At 43.0% G+C, this 18,369-nt stretch overlaps 1 protein-coding gene across 1 annotated transcript in view; it reads left to right on the top strand.

Annotated features, from left to right (window-relative positions):
• The window catches only part of slc24a3 (solute carrier family 24 member 3), a 77,399-nt gene extending 63,092 nt beyond the window's left edge, over positions 1–14,307 (top strand). Inside the window, exons 3-17 of the mRNA XM_070840905.1 lie at positions 945–1,021; positions 3,092–3,166; positions 3,260–3,344; positions 3,556–3,659; positions 4,759–4,833; positions 5,037–5,062; positions 5,198–5,251; positions 6,514–6,641; positions 7,004–7,164; positions 8,345–8,579; positions 9,500–9,666; positions 10,471–10,585; positions 11,795–11,907; positions 13,933–13,998; positions 14,158–14,307. Of these exons, the coding sequence (XP_070697006.1) occupies positions 945–1,021; positions 3,092–3,166; positions 3,260–3,344; positions 3,556–3,659; positions 4,759–4,833; positions 5,037–5,062; positions 5,198–5,251; positions 6,514–6,641; positions 7,004–7,164; positions 8,345–8,579; positions 9,500–9,666; positions 10,471–10,585; positions 11,795–11,907; positions 13,933–13,998; positions 14,158–14,307 (1,631 nt within the window). The remainder of the gene's footprint in view (positions 1–944; positions 1,022–3,091; positions 3,167–3,259; positions 3,345–3,555; positions 3,660–4,758; positions 4,834–5,036; positions 5,063–5,197; positions 5,252–6,513; positions 6,642–7,003; positions 7,165–8,344; positions 8,580–9,499; positions 9,667–10,470; positions 10,586–11,794; positions 11,908–13,932; positions 13,999–14,157) is intronic.
• Positions 14,308–18,369: the final 4,062 nt, after the last annotated feature.

Here is an 18,369-nt window from a genome sequence, read left to right as displayed (position 1 = left end):
TTGGTGTCAGAGTGACATCTCATCCAGGGCTGCTTCACACTGAGCATTTGTAGATCCCTGGATCAGGCGCTCCCTCCTTCGGTTCAGGTTTTCAGGTGGAGGTGTGTCCTGTGGCTCCTCAGAGATCCCTCCTAGAACACTGGAGATTACTTCATGGTGGCAGACCGGAGCGATTCGGGGGTGAGGCGAGGAGACATCAGTTATGGAAATGAAATGTACCCACAGTTGATGATTTGAAGCTCCTTTGTGAGCAGAGGTGCACCTGGCTGGGGTGCCCCGGTAGCTCACCTGGGCCAGTCGAGGGGATCACCATGGTGCAGTCCTTATCGCAGTGGCTCGCCCTTTGCCGCATGTCACACCTCCTTTCTCTCTGAATGGTCTGACTGTATCATCAGTCACGCCAAGTCTTCACCTCTACACATGATGCATCCAACCGTCTATTACCTTACAGATTGTGACACTAGTTCATTGGAATAACCATAAGTAGAGTGTCAGGACTTATTTCATTAACATCAACATGAATTACACTGACCAAAATCTTAAAGTCCACTCAGTGAATTAGGTATTTCTAAATGGAAAACAGACCAAAGCTCTGTGCATTGTGGTGCGTTGGCTATTCTTTCTTCCTGTGGGTGCGTATCCATAAATGGCATCTAGAGAATTGAATCATGACGTTTAATTGAACATCAGTAACAGGTGGAAGCAGTGCTTGAAAAAGATGAAACAGAGGAGACATGACTTTTTCCCTGTGTTTATCTTTACATTCTCACCTTTGGAACAATTAGTTGTATTTGGATTCATTGCAGAACCACCACTTTGTATTTACACATATAAATCTGTGCTTTTCACCTTTATTTTATTCATTTGTTTCGATGACCCCCTCAGGATTTTAATCCTTTTCCTCTTTGTGTGTGTTTTGCGTACGTGTTTTTTTCTCTCTGCAGCAATCCATGAGTTCCCCAGGGATTACTTCACCAACCAGGAGCGCATGGATGGAGCCGTGGGCCTGCACGTCCTCTGTGTGAGTGTCACCTGCAGCACACGCATCCGAAAGGAGTAGCTCTTGCTTTGTCCATTTGTGAATACGACACTTGAGGAATGCCAAATGGTGAATCCATTCAACAATTACTGCTGATATTTCCTACCGTCTCCTTCAGTGCTGAGATGTGTCTCCTGCAGCGAGTCAGTGTGCAGGTTTCTTTAATGTAATAATGTAAAAACCATATGCACTGGGCACAAATACACACTCGTGGTTTGGCTGTAGATGAACGGGCTGCAGGTAGAAATAGACAACCCTCCATCATTGCAGTGGTACAACAAACCTGCATATAAAAATAGTATTGTCATGTGTTTTTGCTGAGAAGATCACGTAGAACCTGTTTTAAGCCTAAAATATAGTCATCAGATGACATTAGAATGAAGGTGATAACCTACAAAATGTAACCTTTTCGGTCAAATGTGGTCCACTTGTAACTGACAGACAGTCTTCTCTTTTCTGTGTTATCAACTGCTCCAGATCGTATTCTGAGGGGTTTGCCCACAAAGAAGAGCAAAAGAATTCAGAAAGAGCTATCAATCTACCCGGGGCCGATGGTTAGCCACCACTGTGCATGTATCTGTCGCTAGCTTGGTGCTACGTTTCTATTTTTTACAGAATCATGTGTCTTCGATTTTTAAAATTTGCCATGACGTTTCGAGCACACTTCACTTCTGAAGTGAGGTCTGAGGAAGAGCCATGTGCTCGAAATGTCAAGGCAAATAAAAATCCTCTTTTCACAGGAGCTCTTTGGTGTGCGGATCTTTCTAGCTCAGTTCTGCTAGATGGTGCTTGATCCAGCAGCCATACTATTGGACGCTGGGACGTGCGTGTCTTTTTCAACATCTCTATAATCTCATAATGATATTATCATGCAGTAATGGCGGCGGTGCCAGTAAAATGCAACACATAAATCAGCCGCCGGATTCGTCTGTACGTGCAGGAACCTTCATTTGGTTTCACTTTGACATCATCCTCACCCCGAACTAATCATAACCTGCAGACTTTGTGCAGTTTAAATTCAAAACTGCAGAAAATACTCGATTAATGGTTGACACAAACAAATAAGGACTAATGGCCAGATAAAAGACATAAAGCACTGACCTGATAAATCTGCACTAACTAATTACACAGCACTAACTGTATTCACACAACAGTCATGTCTACTGCTCTGCTCCCACTGTTAAGTTACCATCAAGGAAAAAACCAGGGCCGAGATGGATCATGTTCTTGGAATTAATTAGTGAGCGACAACAGTATTTCTTTTAAAGGAAAGACATTTAGAGCAGCAGGGTGGTGAGTATGACACGACTCACGTATGTGCAGGTGGAGTTGGTGGTGCAGTGGAAACATGCATTATTTTCATTTCAATTTTTTCATCAAGACAAACATGAAGGACATTTTTACAGTAACAGCGAACAGCAGCTAATTTCTGCTTCTAACCAGAAGACCAGATCAGACAACAGACTGAAAGCTGATAAAATATACAGTTCAATAGTAATAGAAGCATGGAAGAACAATGGGACAAATAACATTATGACCTCATTATGTGCTACACACACATACAGATGTTGAGCTCAGGCTTATGTGTGATGTGAGGACACGCTGACTGCCTAAAGATTCAGACACCAAAACTGCTCTACACGTCAAAAAGCGATTACATCATCCCCCGGAATCACATTCATGTTCCTGCTCACCTACGAATTCTATATTTATGTCAGCTCCTGTGATACAACAGGATGCTCCTGTTGTCTGTCCATTGGACGGGAGGTTTATTTACCTGAACAGTGGAGAGAACATCAGTGTCCTGGTCAGTCTGGATAACAAGCTGTAAACAGAGCATTAACATTCCTTTGGGTTTAAAGAACTGAGTGAACTGTCCCTTTAAAAGACCTTTTCTTTAAATAGGAAAATGTGATGACACGTCTGCCCCCCTCTATCACAGAGGAATGGTGGGTGGCAGTCACAACATATAGCAATATGGGACTGATGCATGTGTGTGTGTGTGTGTGTGTGTGTGTGTGTGTGTGTGTGTGTGTGCATGTGGCTCTGCAGGCGGTCTACATGTTCTATGCCCTGGCCTTGGTGTGTGACGACTACTTTGTCCCCTGTCTGGAGAAGATATGTGAGGTAAGAAAACACTGCAGGTTATTACTGCACTTCTGCTGAGCTGACATCACCACACACTGTTAAATACATTTCTTTCTTTCATCTCTCCACCAGCGTCTTCAGCTGAGTGAAGATGTCGCAGGAGCCACCTTCATGGCTGCAGGCAGCTCAGCCCCTGAACTGTTCACCTCTGTCATCGGTGAGTAACAAACACACACACACACACATTTGCGTACAAATGTATATTCACACATCTTTCGGGGGAACTTTACTGACCAGAAAACCAAAGTTAAATCTATAGATATGAATACGCTTATTTTTGGCTACACTCACACACCACAGAACCACGTCATCATCAAATGTTAACAGAGAGCTCGTCATGTGTGGTGATCAGTGTCTCTGCTGTACAGGAGTCTTCATCACTAAAGGTGACGTCGGGGTTGGCACCATCGTGGGCTCAGCTGTCTTCAACATCCTCTGCATTATTGGAATGTGTGGGATATTTGCCATACAGGTACAATACTAAACACACACACACACACACACGATGCATGCATTATTAAATATGTATTCCTGAGAACAATGGAAGTAAAAGCACAAACTGAACCATGGTGACCACTTTATAGACACTTCTGATTTTATAAAACAGAGTCCAGTAGAGTGCCTCAGTCGTAAACATGCTGCAATGTAATCTTCTGGGGCAACTGCCAAGTAAATCCACTAAAAGTGCTTCTTTTGCAACGGACCGGCTTGAATTGTTCTTAGAGGTGTCTGACAACATTGTGGAAAGGATCCCTAAAGACACAGACCTGTAAGACACTTCTGTTAACACGCTCTCCTCAGACCCGCCTGACTACACGGACAAAGGCACTTCTTTTATCATGCAAAACATCAGAGTTGCTGGTTCTACTGCTGCCTTGAGGAATTAGTTTGTGTTATTGCATATTTATTTTTATAACCTTCTAAAATGTCAAAGTAGACCAACAACTCGTGTGTGTTTTGCGTAGTAAAATAAGCCTACGGAGCCCGGTAGTGTTGAGGAGAGCCACATAACGGCTGTTTGTGGTTAAACAAAGAGGATCTTACGGTTGTATCTTCCCAGGGACTCTTTCTGTAATGTTAGAATAACAATCTATGACTGTCCGTGACCAAAAACAAGCACTTTTAGAGGAAATACTTTGACAAGCAACACTCTCTCTCTCTCTCTCTCTCTCTCTCGCCCTCTCTCTCTCTCTATCTATCTATTCTGCAGCAAAAGTGTGTGTGTCAGAAAATGATATCTGTCCTGTTCACTGCTGTAATCCCACATGGAAAAGAGAAACATACTTGAAAGAATTTTTTTCCTATTTAGATTACGTGTTATGTAAGACCAAAACAGTCTCACACACACACACACACACACACACACACACACACACACAGAGTTTATCTTGTTAGTAGTGCACAGCAGTGAGTACCTTGTGGGATGTGTTACTCAACAGGACAAAAAATGTAGTTCAGTGTTGGGGAAGTTTTCGTCTCACTCCTTCTGTCTGTCTGTCTGTCTGTCTGTCTGTCTGCCTGTCTGTCTGTCTGTCTGTCTGTCTGTCACACTCTCTCTCATTGTCTCCCAGGCAATCCGTCTCTCCTGCTGGCCTCTGCTCAGAGACTCTGTCTACTACACCCTGTCTATCTCTGCTCTTATAGTGGTGAGTGGTAAACAGTCATATTAACATTGCACATCCATCAGTCCACCCTGAAGTCTGAAGTATTATCTCACTTAACGACCAGTTGGCCTGATGTGAAAATGTAGTTGAGCCTTCATGTATTTACAATCTGTGCGATTTCAACAACTGTATAAATGACATATTCAAGTCTTTGACATTTGTCATTCTCCTCTTCGACGTTCCAGTTCATATATGATGAAAAGGTGGTTTGGTAAGTCACATTTGTACTTAATAACATTGGTTGATTACAATGGATCACAAAATAAATGACGGGACAAACACAAAATCCACTTGCCTCAGTTTACAAAATGATTCACACTGTAAACTGATCCAAACTGTTTTCCAGGTGGGAAGCTCTCACGTTAATCCTGATGTACTTCGTCTACATTTTGATCATGAAGTAAGTAATCAAGCTTAATCTACTTAATCTGACAGCTCACAGTTGTAATACAGGGGAACTTTTCATGAATTAAAGGGGAGTCATTGGGGAGTGAAAGGTGCAGTGTGTAGGACTGAGGCGTCTCTATTGGCAGAAACTGAATATAATATTCTTGATTATTATTTGAGTATACTGAAATACACTGCACTGGGGCTGCAGCTCAGTGGAAAGAGAGTCAGCACCTCCATGTCGAAGGCCATGGCTCTCATGTTTCCTCCACCCAAGTGAGGAAGTACCTCGGGGTCTTGTTCATGAGTGAGGGTAAAATGGAGCCAGTCGAATGGAGTTTACCAGCCGATCTGCGTTCCAACCCTCACCTGTGGTCATGAGCTCTGGGTGATGACAGAAAGAACGACATCACATATACAAGTGGCCGACATGAGTTTCCTCTGCAGGGTGTCCGGGCTCAGCCTTGGAGATAGGGTGAGGAGCTCAGACACCCAGAGGGAGTAGAGCTGCTGCTTCTCGGTGTCGAAATGAGCCAGTTGAGGTGATTCGGATGTCTGGTCAGGATGCCTCCCGGGGGGCCTCCCAGGGGCCTCCCCTTCTGGGCACGACCAACTGCAAGGAGACCACGGGGCAGACCTAAAACCCACTGGAGGGATTACACATGTCATACAGTGGGATCCCCAGGAGGAGCTGGAAAGTGTTGCTCGGGAGAAGGACGTCTGGAGTGCTGCCACCACGACAAGACCCCAGAATAAACTGGATGGATGGACGGATTATTTCAGTGGTGTATAAACCAAGCGTAGAATGAGCCCTGTACGTCTACATATATAGCAGGTCCTCTTTCATGGGCCTTTCGCATTTTAACACTCAAGTAGCAGTTTGAATTTGGTGATGCAAACGCGCAAATGTTTGGAAGACAAAAAAGAGGAAAATCATTTTGTACTTATTATTTAGCACAACAAAAAGCAGGGTGGTGTCAAGTGTCCTCCTCCTACCACACACTTGGAAAGGGAGGGGTGAGCTGGTGGCAATCTTCAATCTCACCTCTAGATGTCACTAGTAGAGTCACTATAGTAGTAGTGTGAGTATTCTATTCTCCAGGACTGAGTATGAAGAGCGGCATTTAATGTTGATAAAAAAAAAAAAAAGAAGAAAAAAGAAAACTACATTAAATATAAATTTCAGATATTGAAACACAAAAAAGGTCAAGTTGAGGCGACTTCACATACAGATGTGAAGTGTGGATTGGATTTTTACCTTTTGTCTTGTTTCAGGATGAACTCGCATGTTGTTCATTTTCTGGAGAGGCGGAAGAAGAACTCGTCCAGCTTGAGGAACGGAGCGGCCAATAACGCCGACATAGACGACGGCTGCGATGCTACTGCTGTTCTACTGAAGAAAGGTACGCTTGAGATTCAGCATGAAGCATTTGGCAGATATAGCAGCTTGTGTTTGAATGAGGAAATGCTGCTATTTGCTGAGCTCTAAAGGTGTTGGTAACTGATTCAGTCTGGCTGTTTGCCCGTTTCCAGCCTTTATGCTAAGCTAAGCTAAACAGCTCCCTGCTTCATCTCCATACTGAACACGTGATAGTAGTTTGAAGTGTTGAACTGCTCCTTTACGCCTCACTTTTTGACTGAATAAGAATATATTCAGTCCACTCAGGATTTGACTGTGTGCTTCTAAGATGGGAGAATATTTGGTGTCATTACGTGTGTGTGTGTGTGTGTGTGTGTGTGTGTGTGTGTGTGTGTGTGTCTCCAGCAAACCACCGCAGAAAGCCATCAGTGCTGATGGTGGATGAGCTCCTGTCAGCCTACCCCCACCAGCTGTCCTTCTCCGAGGCCGGCATGAGGATCATGATCACCAGCCACTTCTCCCCCAGAACCCGACTCACCATGGCCTCACGGATGCTCATCACTGAGGTGAGGCTTCACACAGGCGCACCACGACTATACTTTTGATTCAAAATAGAGGGGAAAAAAAGCTGCCATTTCCAATTTGAAGTCGACTGCAGCTCATTTTCCTCGGCGGGAAAAGCATTTTAGACAGCCTCCTTAACAAGGTAATCTTGTGCTACACCGAGGCTCCAGCCTACAAATCAGCTCCACCACTGAACATCCCAGGTATTACATGGTTTTGGACATTTCTCAAGGACTAGTGAAGACGTGGTGTAGAAACCAGGTCCCACAAACATCATCTGCATCTCAGTTGCTATTTGCAAACGTAAATCACAAATCATCAAGTCCCCAAATTACTGTAAGTGAAGCCATTGCATAGCAAAGCTCACTCCTTCACTTCCTTGTAGTGCTCCTACGTGTGTTTTACATCTGGAGCACATATGTTTGATTACAGGTCCCCTGCTGTGTTATCAGAAAAAATACAACAACCCTAAAAGGACTAAAGTATATTTCTTTGATTACACCACTCAGAAAGCGTTTGTTTCTGTCTATGACATTAAACCCTTTGCAGATAAGCTACCAAACGATTTTATTTAAAACCTGTTTTCATGAACAAGCCGCACACTTGGCCAGGTATTGTGATGATAACACACCGGGTTAGCAGTGTTCAGCCCTAGCGTACAGGAAGACATCACGTACAGGAAGACATGACGCCCAGGGAGCCACAGGCTGAAGTTTCCTTCTTACCTACAAACAAAGACATAAGTCTTCCTGCACACAAACGGTTTGCAGCCTGGAGAGCTACATGGCTAATCGACTGCATTACACTGAACAGCTTAAAAACTCACCTGCAAATGTCAGCGCAGGTCAGTTTAGATGTTAAATGTCCCTATAACTCACCCCAATGCTAAGCAACGACAGTTTGACTTTTTGGGTTCTCAGTATGGTTTTAACCGAATTTATTAATTTGCTGACAATAAAAGAAGAATGAATCAACAATTCCCAGTAAATATATCTACATGCTTGTCAGTGACACACTGACGAATGAAGCTGTAGTATGAATGAAATGTCCTACTTAAAGCTTAGCTGTTTCCATGTTTGAATGTTAGTTAAAACTCTGTGTGTGTGTATGTGTGTGTGTGTGTGTGTGTGTGTGTGTGTGTGTGTGTGTGTGTGTGTGTGTGCGCACACGTGCATGACACAGCGGCAGCGTCTGATCAACACGCGGACTCTGACCAACGGTGACTCCGACGTTCCAGTGAAAGGTGGAAGCAGGCGGAGCATAGAAAATGGGCTGTCCGGGGCCGAGAGGGGTGTTCGCCATGACGACCGAGAGGCAGGCAACGAGACAGAGAACGAGGATAATGAGAACAATGAGAACGATGAAGAGGAAGAAGAGGAGGAGGGAGAGGGACCCTTTGTACCCTTCCAGTGCCCAGGTAGCTGCTGGACATGGATCTGTGAACACTGTGATCTGCCTCAGTATTTCCCCCCCAAAATGTTGAACTATTCCTTTAATGAGGGAGCTCCAGGCTGCTGTACAGTAGGGGAACAGTTTTTCCTCCTTTTTCCTTTTTAGGTTGTTGTTGAAAGTTGTCGTGCACAAAGTATGGATCCCTGTTAGCTTTCATTTTAGTTAGACAGCTTTCAGTTAGCCAGCAGCCTCTCTGCTGTCGTCCTCCGTCTGTCTGTCTGTCTGCTCACACACATATTTCACAAGGTTTCATAACCTCCAGTGATGAACTAAAAGGACAAGACACAGAAGTTTAATCACAGAAAGTTGACAAAATTATAAAGTGAATTGACACATTTGCTGTGAATTTTTATCTTAAAGACACAAATAATGAGATTAGAGCAACAAAGCAAAGCCACAACCCTGCTGCTTATCTCCCAGAGCCGTCGCTGCTGTGAGTCATTCTTATCAAATCAAGTGTGTTTGGAGTAATTCTTATCAAAACAAACTGTGACTGAGAACAGATAATCAAGTTGATCGTTTATTCATCTTTATCCCTTTTCATTCCCCCCCCCTTCATGTGATTCATCTCACTCCTGCAAACCCCGTCTTTCTGAAATACTGAAATACTGAAATACCGTTCATTTGCTATTCTGTCCTCACTTCTACGATGATATACATCCTTCGTGTTCGACGCTGTTACGGTGCATGAAATAATGAGAGAGTGCACATTGAATTCAGAGCACGTGAAAGAGTGCTCCATAGTGATGTAGTCAGAACTGAAGTAGCATTTAAAAACATATTAATGGGACAACAAGCTAATGGGTGAGTGACAGTTTATAGTCAGTTTTACATAATAATGCGTCTCTGTGTCTGTATCTTCTCTCTGGACCTGTGTGTTTGCAGCGGGGGTGTGTAATAAGCTCAAGTGGCTGCTGGCCTGGCCCCTGTGCTTGCTGCTGTACTTCACCGTCCCCAACTGCTCCACGCCGCGCTGGGACAACTGGTTCATGCTGTCCTTCGTTGCCTCCACCCTGTGGATTGCCGGCTTCTCCTACATCATGGTCTGGATGGTGAGAGATGGGGAGAGAAAACAGGGGTGGTGCAATTCTGATGTTGCCCTGTGTGGTTTTAATATATAAATGTTAATATAATTTATTTCTATAATTTAATATAATATATGTTTTAATGTCTCCGGCAATTAATAAGTGAAATTAATAAAGTATCATCAAGCCATATAAACAAGAATGACAGTAATGAAAAAATGGTTGAAAAAGAAAACCAAAGTGTAGCAGGAAGGAGTTCCATTAGTGAAAACATGAAATAAGCACACGGAGAAAAGCAGCAGATAAAGAGAGAGAGAGAGAGAATACAGTCAGCACCCGCTGTATTCTTTTTATCTGCAGCCCTGAGGAATGCTAAAACAGATCAAACTAAAGTAATATTAATGTCAAATAAGAGGCAGCAGCAGTTAAAAGTACCACAAAGCTACTATATTGCAGATACGGTATATTCTAACAGTCTATCAGCTGTTTTAGACAACCGTCTAGGACTCTCAGCCAAATCCACCAGCTTAAGACACCTCCAGAGCGCTATTTAAGTCAAAAGAAGCAGAATAAGCGTGTTTATTCTTAAGACCACTCACATGAACAATGGATCTGCTGCCTGTGTGAATGCCAGCTTTCAATTAGCATGAACTGATTTTTATTTAGCCACTTGGGGTCAGTGAAACGAGCTGTAGATAACAATACTTACACATCATCACCTAATAAGGTGAATCTAAAGGTTTCCTGAGGAGTTCTGTTAGTAGCACTGTGGAAAAACTTTTTGTATGAGTGGGTCCCGACGGCCCGTCTCCGTCTCTGTCTGACTGTCAGGTCACAGTGATTGGCTTCACGCTCGGTATCCCTGACGTCATCATGGGCATCACCTTCCTGGCAGCTGGCACCAGCGTCCCTGACTGTATGGCCAGTCTAATAGTGGCACGACAAGGTACACACACACACACACACACACACACACACACACACACACACACACACACACACACACACACACACACAGCTACAGGCTGGTAGAAGCCAAACAGAGGTGGGTGAGGAGGGGGGGGGGTAAGATTGTGGGCATGTGTGCTGTCCCTCTTCTGTCCCTGTGACAGGGTCCTTCATCCTTTCATCTGGGTTTATTCTTGCTCCTGTCATCAAATATTTAAATGGCTGGTCTGTCTGTCTGTCTGTCTCTCTGTCTGTCTGTCTCTCTGTCTGTCTGTCTCTCTCTGTCTGTCTCTCTGTCTCTCTCTCTGTCTCTCTCTCTCTCTGTCTCTCTCTCTCTGTCTCTCTCTCTCTCTGTCTCTCTCTCTGTCTCTCTCTCTGTCTCTCTCTCTGTCTCTCTCTCTCTCTCTCTGTCCCTCTCTCTCTCTCTCTGTCTCTCTCTCTCTCTCTCTCTGTCCCTCTCTCTCTCTCTCTGTCTCTCTCTCTCTCTCTCTCTCTCTGTCCCTCTCTCTCTCTCTCTCTCTCTCTGTCTCTCTCTCTGTCTCTGTCTCTCTCTCTCTCTCTCTCTCTCTCTCTCTCTCTCTGTCCCTCTCTCTCTCTGTCTCTCTCTCTCTCTCTCTCTGTCTCTCTCTCTCTGTCTCTCTCTCTCTCTGTCTCTCTCTCTGTCTCTCTCTCTCTCTCTGTCTCTCTCTCTCTCTCTCTGTCCCTCTCTCTCTCTCTCTGTCTCTCTCTCTCTCTCTCTCTCTCTCTGTCTCTCTCTCTGTCTCTGTCTCTCTCTCTGTCTCTCTCTCTCTCTCTCTCTCTGTCCCTCTCTCTCTCTCTCTCTCTCTGTCTCTCTCTCTCTCTCTCTCTCTGTCCCTCTCTCTCTCTCTCTGTCTCTCTCTCTGTCTCTGTCCCTCTCTCTGTCCCTCTCTCTGTCCCTCTCTCTCTGTCTCTCTCTCTGTCTGTCCCTCTCAGAGATCCACACTCCCACAGTCTAGTCGTCCATCCTTCGCTTCGTAGCCGCTATCACTTCATCACTTTGTTGTTTCTGTGGGACAGACAGCTGTATCAACCTGCCCCTGTACCTGGGGCAGACCCCCCCCCACACATTACCTTTCTGCCTCTTCATTGCCTGCTGCCCTTTCCTTTCATGCTGTCTCTCTCTACCTTTTTTTCATGTCCCATCTTTTCTGCTGCTTTATCTCTCCATCTCCGTCCGTCTCTTCAGGAATGGGAGACATGGCCGTGTCCAACTCCATCGGCAGTAACGTGTTTGACATCTTAGTGGGGCTTGGGCTCCCCTGGGCCCTGAAGACCCTGGCTATCAACTACGGCTCTGATGTAAGTTCCCCACTTTTCATTGTCAGCAGAGGCTCCTGAAGTTGGCACACTATATAAAATGATCAGCCAGAAAACACAAATAATAGCAGATTATTAGAAGTTATGTTAAAAATGTGCCTCTGGTCTGTAAATGAACGACTTAGAGCGTGAACAAAAGATGCGGAGATGCTTTAATGGAGTTCATGTCTGTTTCACCTGTGGGCTGGCTGCTGTATTTTGTAATGTGTGACTCAATGTGAAGAGGATGTACTTCACAAAGTCGGCAACGCGTTTCAGCCTGCAGCGAAACAGGCTGAAACCTGGGAAAAACTCTATGGGGTTCGACGTGAAGTGGTCACATAAACTGATTAAATCAACGTAAGAACAATTCACTGGAATTTGCAGATATGTTTCCTGATGCATCAGAAGGACTTCTGTTCCACTAATGCAATATTGACCATAGAAATTCTGATGTGTTGTTTTGAATATTGTCTCTAAGATTTCTGCCTCCGACCCAGTGCAGTACAGGTGAATAGAAATGTTTTTTTGACACTTAAAATGGTTTCAACTGGTTAGTTACCACTAAAGGGAAGTGAACACTTGTTTTTTGGATTCCTTTGTATGAGTAGATCTTACAGAGCCAAGCGTGGATCAGGACCAGTCAGTAGCAGAGTTTAAGCAGGCCTGTCATCTTTTAATGTGAAATCCACACTCCAGTATGAAGGAGTGAGTTGGCAGCTGAGCAGATGAGAAGGAGAAAACATGATAATAACAGCAAAAGTGCACTTGAAACAATAAAATCCAGCTTTTAAAAAAAATCGTCTCAAGTACCCCGGAAAAGTCAACATGACAAGCTGATGCACAGTCTGACAGCCTGAATGACAACACAAGCCACAAGAGACAACGTGGAACAACAAAAGACAATTAAGTGACAGAGAAATGAGCATGAAAATAAGCGTGTGTGTGTGTGTGTGTGTGTGTGTGTGTGTGTGTGTGTGTGTGTGTGTGTGTTGAGGGAGAGAATGAGTGTGGAATTAGTTTCGGCGTTCCTGAATTGATAATGAAAGCAGCTGGGTTTTATCCTGCACTATTCCAAACGGTCTGTGCAAAGAGATTGAGTGTTTTTTTTTCTTTTGTAAAAAACAATTAAAACTCAGACGAAGCAAAGTGCTCTGAGTTGTTTTGATTCATTTGGCGAAAATCACAAATCATTTTTGAACAAAAAATCATTTGCGCCCCGGCTGAACTAGATGGCATTAGGTACTGAGACGACGTGCTTAGCAGGTGGAAGGTAGAAATGTTTCAGCTTGAATTGACTGTTTGGAGCCTTTGTATGCACTTCATCATATACAGTAAGTGAGTGACAGATCAGAAGCTCAGACCCAGGTGAGGTGATCCAGGACATGAGAGTTCATGCATGTCTCACCCGTTAGCTCTCCTCCTTTCCTTCTCTCCAGCATTCACTTGAATGTGGCCACCCGGTCACTTCGAGTGCGATATTCGCTCTCCTCGCAGCTCTGTTTTGGTCTCCACCATCTCTGTCTGTCTGTGTCTTTAGCAGCTAAATGCTGCACTACAGTCAGCTGGGCACAGAGTACAGCACCTAAAGAGGCTAATGCAGCGTCACCCCACAAAGTGAAGCAGGTCTAGCCAGCAGCTCGGTCACGTCATCACTTCTCACAGCGGTGCAGGTGAACTGCTACAGCTGGCTAGCTAACCGCTCCCAGAACTTTCCCCTCCTCACCGCTCAACGTTTGGTTCAATGGAAAACGAGTGAAAAGGGAAAATAAAGCTGTCCAAGCAGATAGTTAGTCTACAAACCTTTGCTGTGGTGCGCTTCTTAGTACCACAGTGGAGGTTCAATAAAAGTGAACGGTGCAACACAGTTAATCAGCTGACAGCTTCCCCCTTAAAGGTCAGTACGGTCAAGACATCATGGTCAACAGAGGAGAAGTGTTCATCATAGCAGCTTTAAGTTGGCGAGTACGAGGAAAGTTCTTTTTGTTCTTCACAGCAGAGCTAAAGCCTCACGTGTTGTTGTTGCAGATCAAACTGAACAGCAAAGGACTGATCATCTCTGTGGGGCTGCTGCTGGCATCTGTCTTCATGACTGTGAGTACACAACAGCCTGTCTCACCACACGCTCCACAAGCAGGACGCTCTCTGACTTCTGTCCATGTGTTTGTCTCAATCTGTCTATTGATCTGTTCTGTCTCTCTCTGTCTGTCTGCCTGTCTGCCTGCCTGCCTGTCTGTCTGTCTGTCTGTCCAGGTCCTGGGAGTTCACCTAAACAAGTGGACGTTGGACAAACGTCTGGGTATCACGTGTCTCCTCCTCTACTCAGTCTTCCTGTGCTTCTCCTGCCTCATTGAGTACAACATCTTCACCTTTGTCAACCTGCCAACCTGTCGGGATGACTGAGACATACACACATACACGCACACACACACACGCACACACACACACACACTGATGTACATATGTGCACACACACTCACACTAGAAGTGTTGTTTGCAAGGAATTCCAAGCAAATTCCAAGTGAAGTATTAAATAGCGGCTTTGTCGATGACAGAATGAGAACCAGAGAGTATAATTCTAAATATAATTCAAAAATAGCAAGAATTATTTGCTGATACCATTTGACACAGGTCTGATTCACACGTTCCTGCTTTTGGTCTCTTCTGTGAAAAGAGATTCCACTCTGCTCTGTGTTTTTTGATGCCGACCTTTCTGCTCAGTGCAATATGAAGCTGCTCTGGAGTTCACAGCCAGAGTGTGGGACTCATTTCAGGAGCAGAGATGGTCATGACTGACTTATTGGAAGCCCTCACACAGGACAGCGCTGAGGACAGTAACCACAGAAAAATGACTCTGCTGCTCGTTTCTGACATGAGGACCTTTATTTTGAAACTCCTCTTCTTTAGATTGTTGGTTGGTTTAGGTTTAAGTTGTAATGTTTACTAGCTGCTAACCTTTCCTGAGAGGGAAGGCGGGGTCTTTTAGATCTACTAGTTGGGAGTAATAATGATAAAAGCAATGGCGTAAATGGGTCGGAGGGTGTAGTTTAGGGCTGTGGTGCAGCTAACGTAGACTCGTCAAGTTGTTTAGGGCCACAAGTTGAATTCTTCAGACAAAGAACAGAATCTGTTCAAATCATTCGAGGACTGTTCATGTTTCTCATCTGTTGGTCTGTCGAGTTTACTTCTAATTGTGTTTGTTGTTCAGAACAATTCCAGACATGCAGCTACATTTTCAAATCAGAGCTACACGACCACCCCCCCCAACACACACACACACACACACACACACACACACACACACACACACACACACACACACACACAGAAACAGGGCATTACCCACTCACCTTTTTATAAATTAACTTCAATAGCATCACAGCTGTAGCATCTGTGTTTTGTACTGGAAATGAATTAGCTTTATGGAGAGTTTTATTTCTTTTCCTTCTGTAAATAGCTCACCTGTGTAAATACCCTCAGATGTCATATTTATTATTTATGTCAGACGCACATTTCTCCTCCGGAGGTCACAGAACACCTGGGCAGGTTTTATTTATGGACCTCGGGTTGCTGAAAACCACACCTACGATCTTTGCAGAAGACCACTTGTGTACAAACAAGCACAATTTCCTCGGAAGGTTGATTTCATTAATGACTTGATTTAGTTATGTGATGTGTGCAGATGTTAAAAAAAACTGAGTTCAAACTTGCACTGAAGAGCTTCAACTAGCTTCACAAGGAGACTGTAACTGTCCCTCCGCCTAATGCATGCTGATTATAAGGAGAGCATCCTTGTAAAATGAAGCAGGTTCGTATGAAGTCATATCGAGATTTTAAAGAAGCGAACGTTATGTTTTGGGGGGGGGGGGGGTCGCTGCGGAGAGACGGAGAGCTGCTTTTCTCTTCGCAAAGACAATGACCAAATAGACTCAGAACAGTGGTGGCATTATTTAAAACAACAGCCAAGCAAGTTGGACGAGGTGTTTCCTCTCTGGTGGATGGATGTCCTGCTTCACTCCTCCCCCCTCCCCAATCCCCTCCCCCGGTCCCAAAGAGGAAGTGAGGTATTTAAGTGGTAGTATCGTAAGAGTAGAGTAAAGATGCAATATAAAGCATCAGGACTTTTATCCCGGCACCAATACTTTAAGGTTGGGATTTCAACTTTATTTTTATCCAGGAGTTCTTCGTATTTTGTAATGCCTAACGTCTAGATTTGTCCAGATATGGTAGGTTTGTGGTACATTAATATTCCTACTAGTTTTTAGAGCATGTACAATGTGGTTTGTGAACCCTACGAGGGACTTTTATTCCACTATAGGAGTCAAGGCATGCCAGCGAAGTCACACTATTCCTCAAAGACTTCCACTGCAGGAGTGAACGCTCGTCTGTCAGAGCCTGATGATTCACAGTATCCATCAAAATGTCAGCTTTTCCTCCAGATAGGTTCCTTTGAAATGTCAAGTGCCCTACTCATTTTTCTTCCCATTGAGGGAAGACAGTCGCTAAAGTAAAACAAAGTCTGATTTGTTTCAGGTACATTTTAATTTATTAATCAGTAATATGAAATATCAAATCTGAAAAATATTGTCTTTCGAATGTACAAATAATTAATGTTGCTTTTTTATATATATCATACATATTTATTTGTTTCAAAGACACAGGCAGAATATTCTGTGCTATGACCGGAAAACAGGGTTTAAACAAGGTTTGAATCTAATGTAATGCAATAACTATGAGCTTACAAATGTGTAAATACGCCGCTTTAATGATCAAAGACAAATTTATAATAGAGTTTTAAGAGATGTATTCAAATTGTAAATGATGTCTTTCAGTATGTGACACTGTAACAGCTTGTCATTCTATATGAAATTATTTATCAGTGACTACTCAAACAATCAGAACAGGACTGTTATTAACATTCAGAGCCCCACAACTCTACACATCAGCACGATCAACTTATTAGGTTAAATCATCGTTAGATACTACATACTCTGGTTATAAAGTCTGCCTGAAGGGAAACCAACATAATCTGACGTATTAATTGTCTTCATTATAAGCATGTCATATCAGAGTAAAATGTTGCTGCACCCCAGTGAACAAAAAACTTTTTACAGGTCCCATCATTTCCTAATAACATCTCCAAATATTTCCCCGAAAAAACAATTCAATTATATGCTAATTGAAATAGGTCAAGAGAATAATCATAATAATAAAAGACCGTAGAGAAATAAACATAACTCATTTATTGATGATTATACTTACTCATTAAGAACCAGGGGAATCATTACATAGTAATGTTGAGCAGTTGCAGATTTCCATTTTTAAATTTCCAAATTGTGAGATTTTACTAAACCGGCATTACGAGTTATTAAATCTGAATTCGTAAAACATAAATCCAGATTATGACATTTAATCAAAATTAGGAGGTTAGCTAAAATTTAGATTTTTAAGTCGAAATCATGAGATGGCAAGTCACAATGAAGAGAATGTAAGCACAATTTTGACTATTTATCTTATTTTATTGTGACTTTAGATGAATTGTATTTGACTTAAAGACTCTCAGCTGTACCAAGTGAGCACTGTCTCTATTTTGATTATAATTGTTCCAAATTACAATTATTTCTTGGGACCCTCCTACAAATTTACACTTGTATATCTGTCTCTGTACTGGAAATGTACTAGGAAGCCATGGCACCAGTAAAATAATATCTTATAGAATAATATATATAAATAATCATTTTTATCTTTCCCAAAACACAAAACGCAGATGACTGTTGGTACATTGAAAACCAACACCGTTCAAAGTTTAGTCTCAGAATGTGAACAGTTGGTGGCCAGCACTGTCACTAGCAGCAAGCACACTGCTGCTCACTTATGGTTAGACGCACGTATTTACTCTGTCAAACAATATGCTGTTTGTTGAAGAAAAATCACTGACTTGCAAGGCATATATCATCCTTTAATGTTTCGAAGAATTATCAGTGTCTTTATAACTTAAGGCATTTCGTTCAGTTCATCACATATATCAAAAAATATCTGTACCATGCACTTTATCATGTAACAACTGATTCTACAGATTATTTGGTTGAATATATTCTGTGCTGCTATTCACTGCAAGTACCTAACACCTAAACACAGGGTACCATGTCTTTAAAACTAACCAAACTACAACAAAGACGCTGACATTTTGAAGAGGCGTCTTGTAGAGGAGATTTCTAAATAATTTGTGATATTCACATGGGTGATATTGCTGATGTACATATGTATATAGATAGGTGTAAATGTATTTATATATTTTTTGTCTCAATCTGTATATCTGTTGAATATATTTTCATAGATCCTAGGTTGCCCTTGTACTCCCCTTTGTTTTGATGTGTATGAGACCTCTGAAGCTATTGTCCTTTGTTTACTCGCATGGAGATATTTCACTATAATAAATTATTTATGGTAAATCTTATTGTACTT

This window comes from Pempheris klunzingeri, chromosome 12 (genome assembly GCF_042242105.1).
Source record: "Pempheris klunzingeri isolate RE-2024b chromosome 12, fPemKlu1.hap1, whole genome shotgun sequence".
NCBI lineage: Eukaryota > Metazoa > Chordata > Actinopteri > Acropomatiformes > Pempheridae > Pempheris > Pempheris klunzingeri.
The sequence above is the reverse complement of the archived record's forward strand: the minus strand, read 5'-3'. Positions and strand labels throughout refer to the sequence as shown.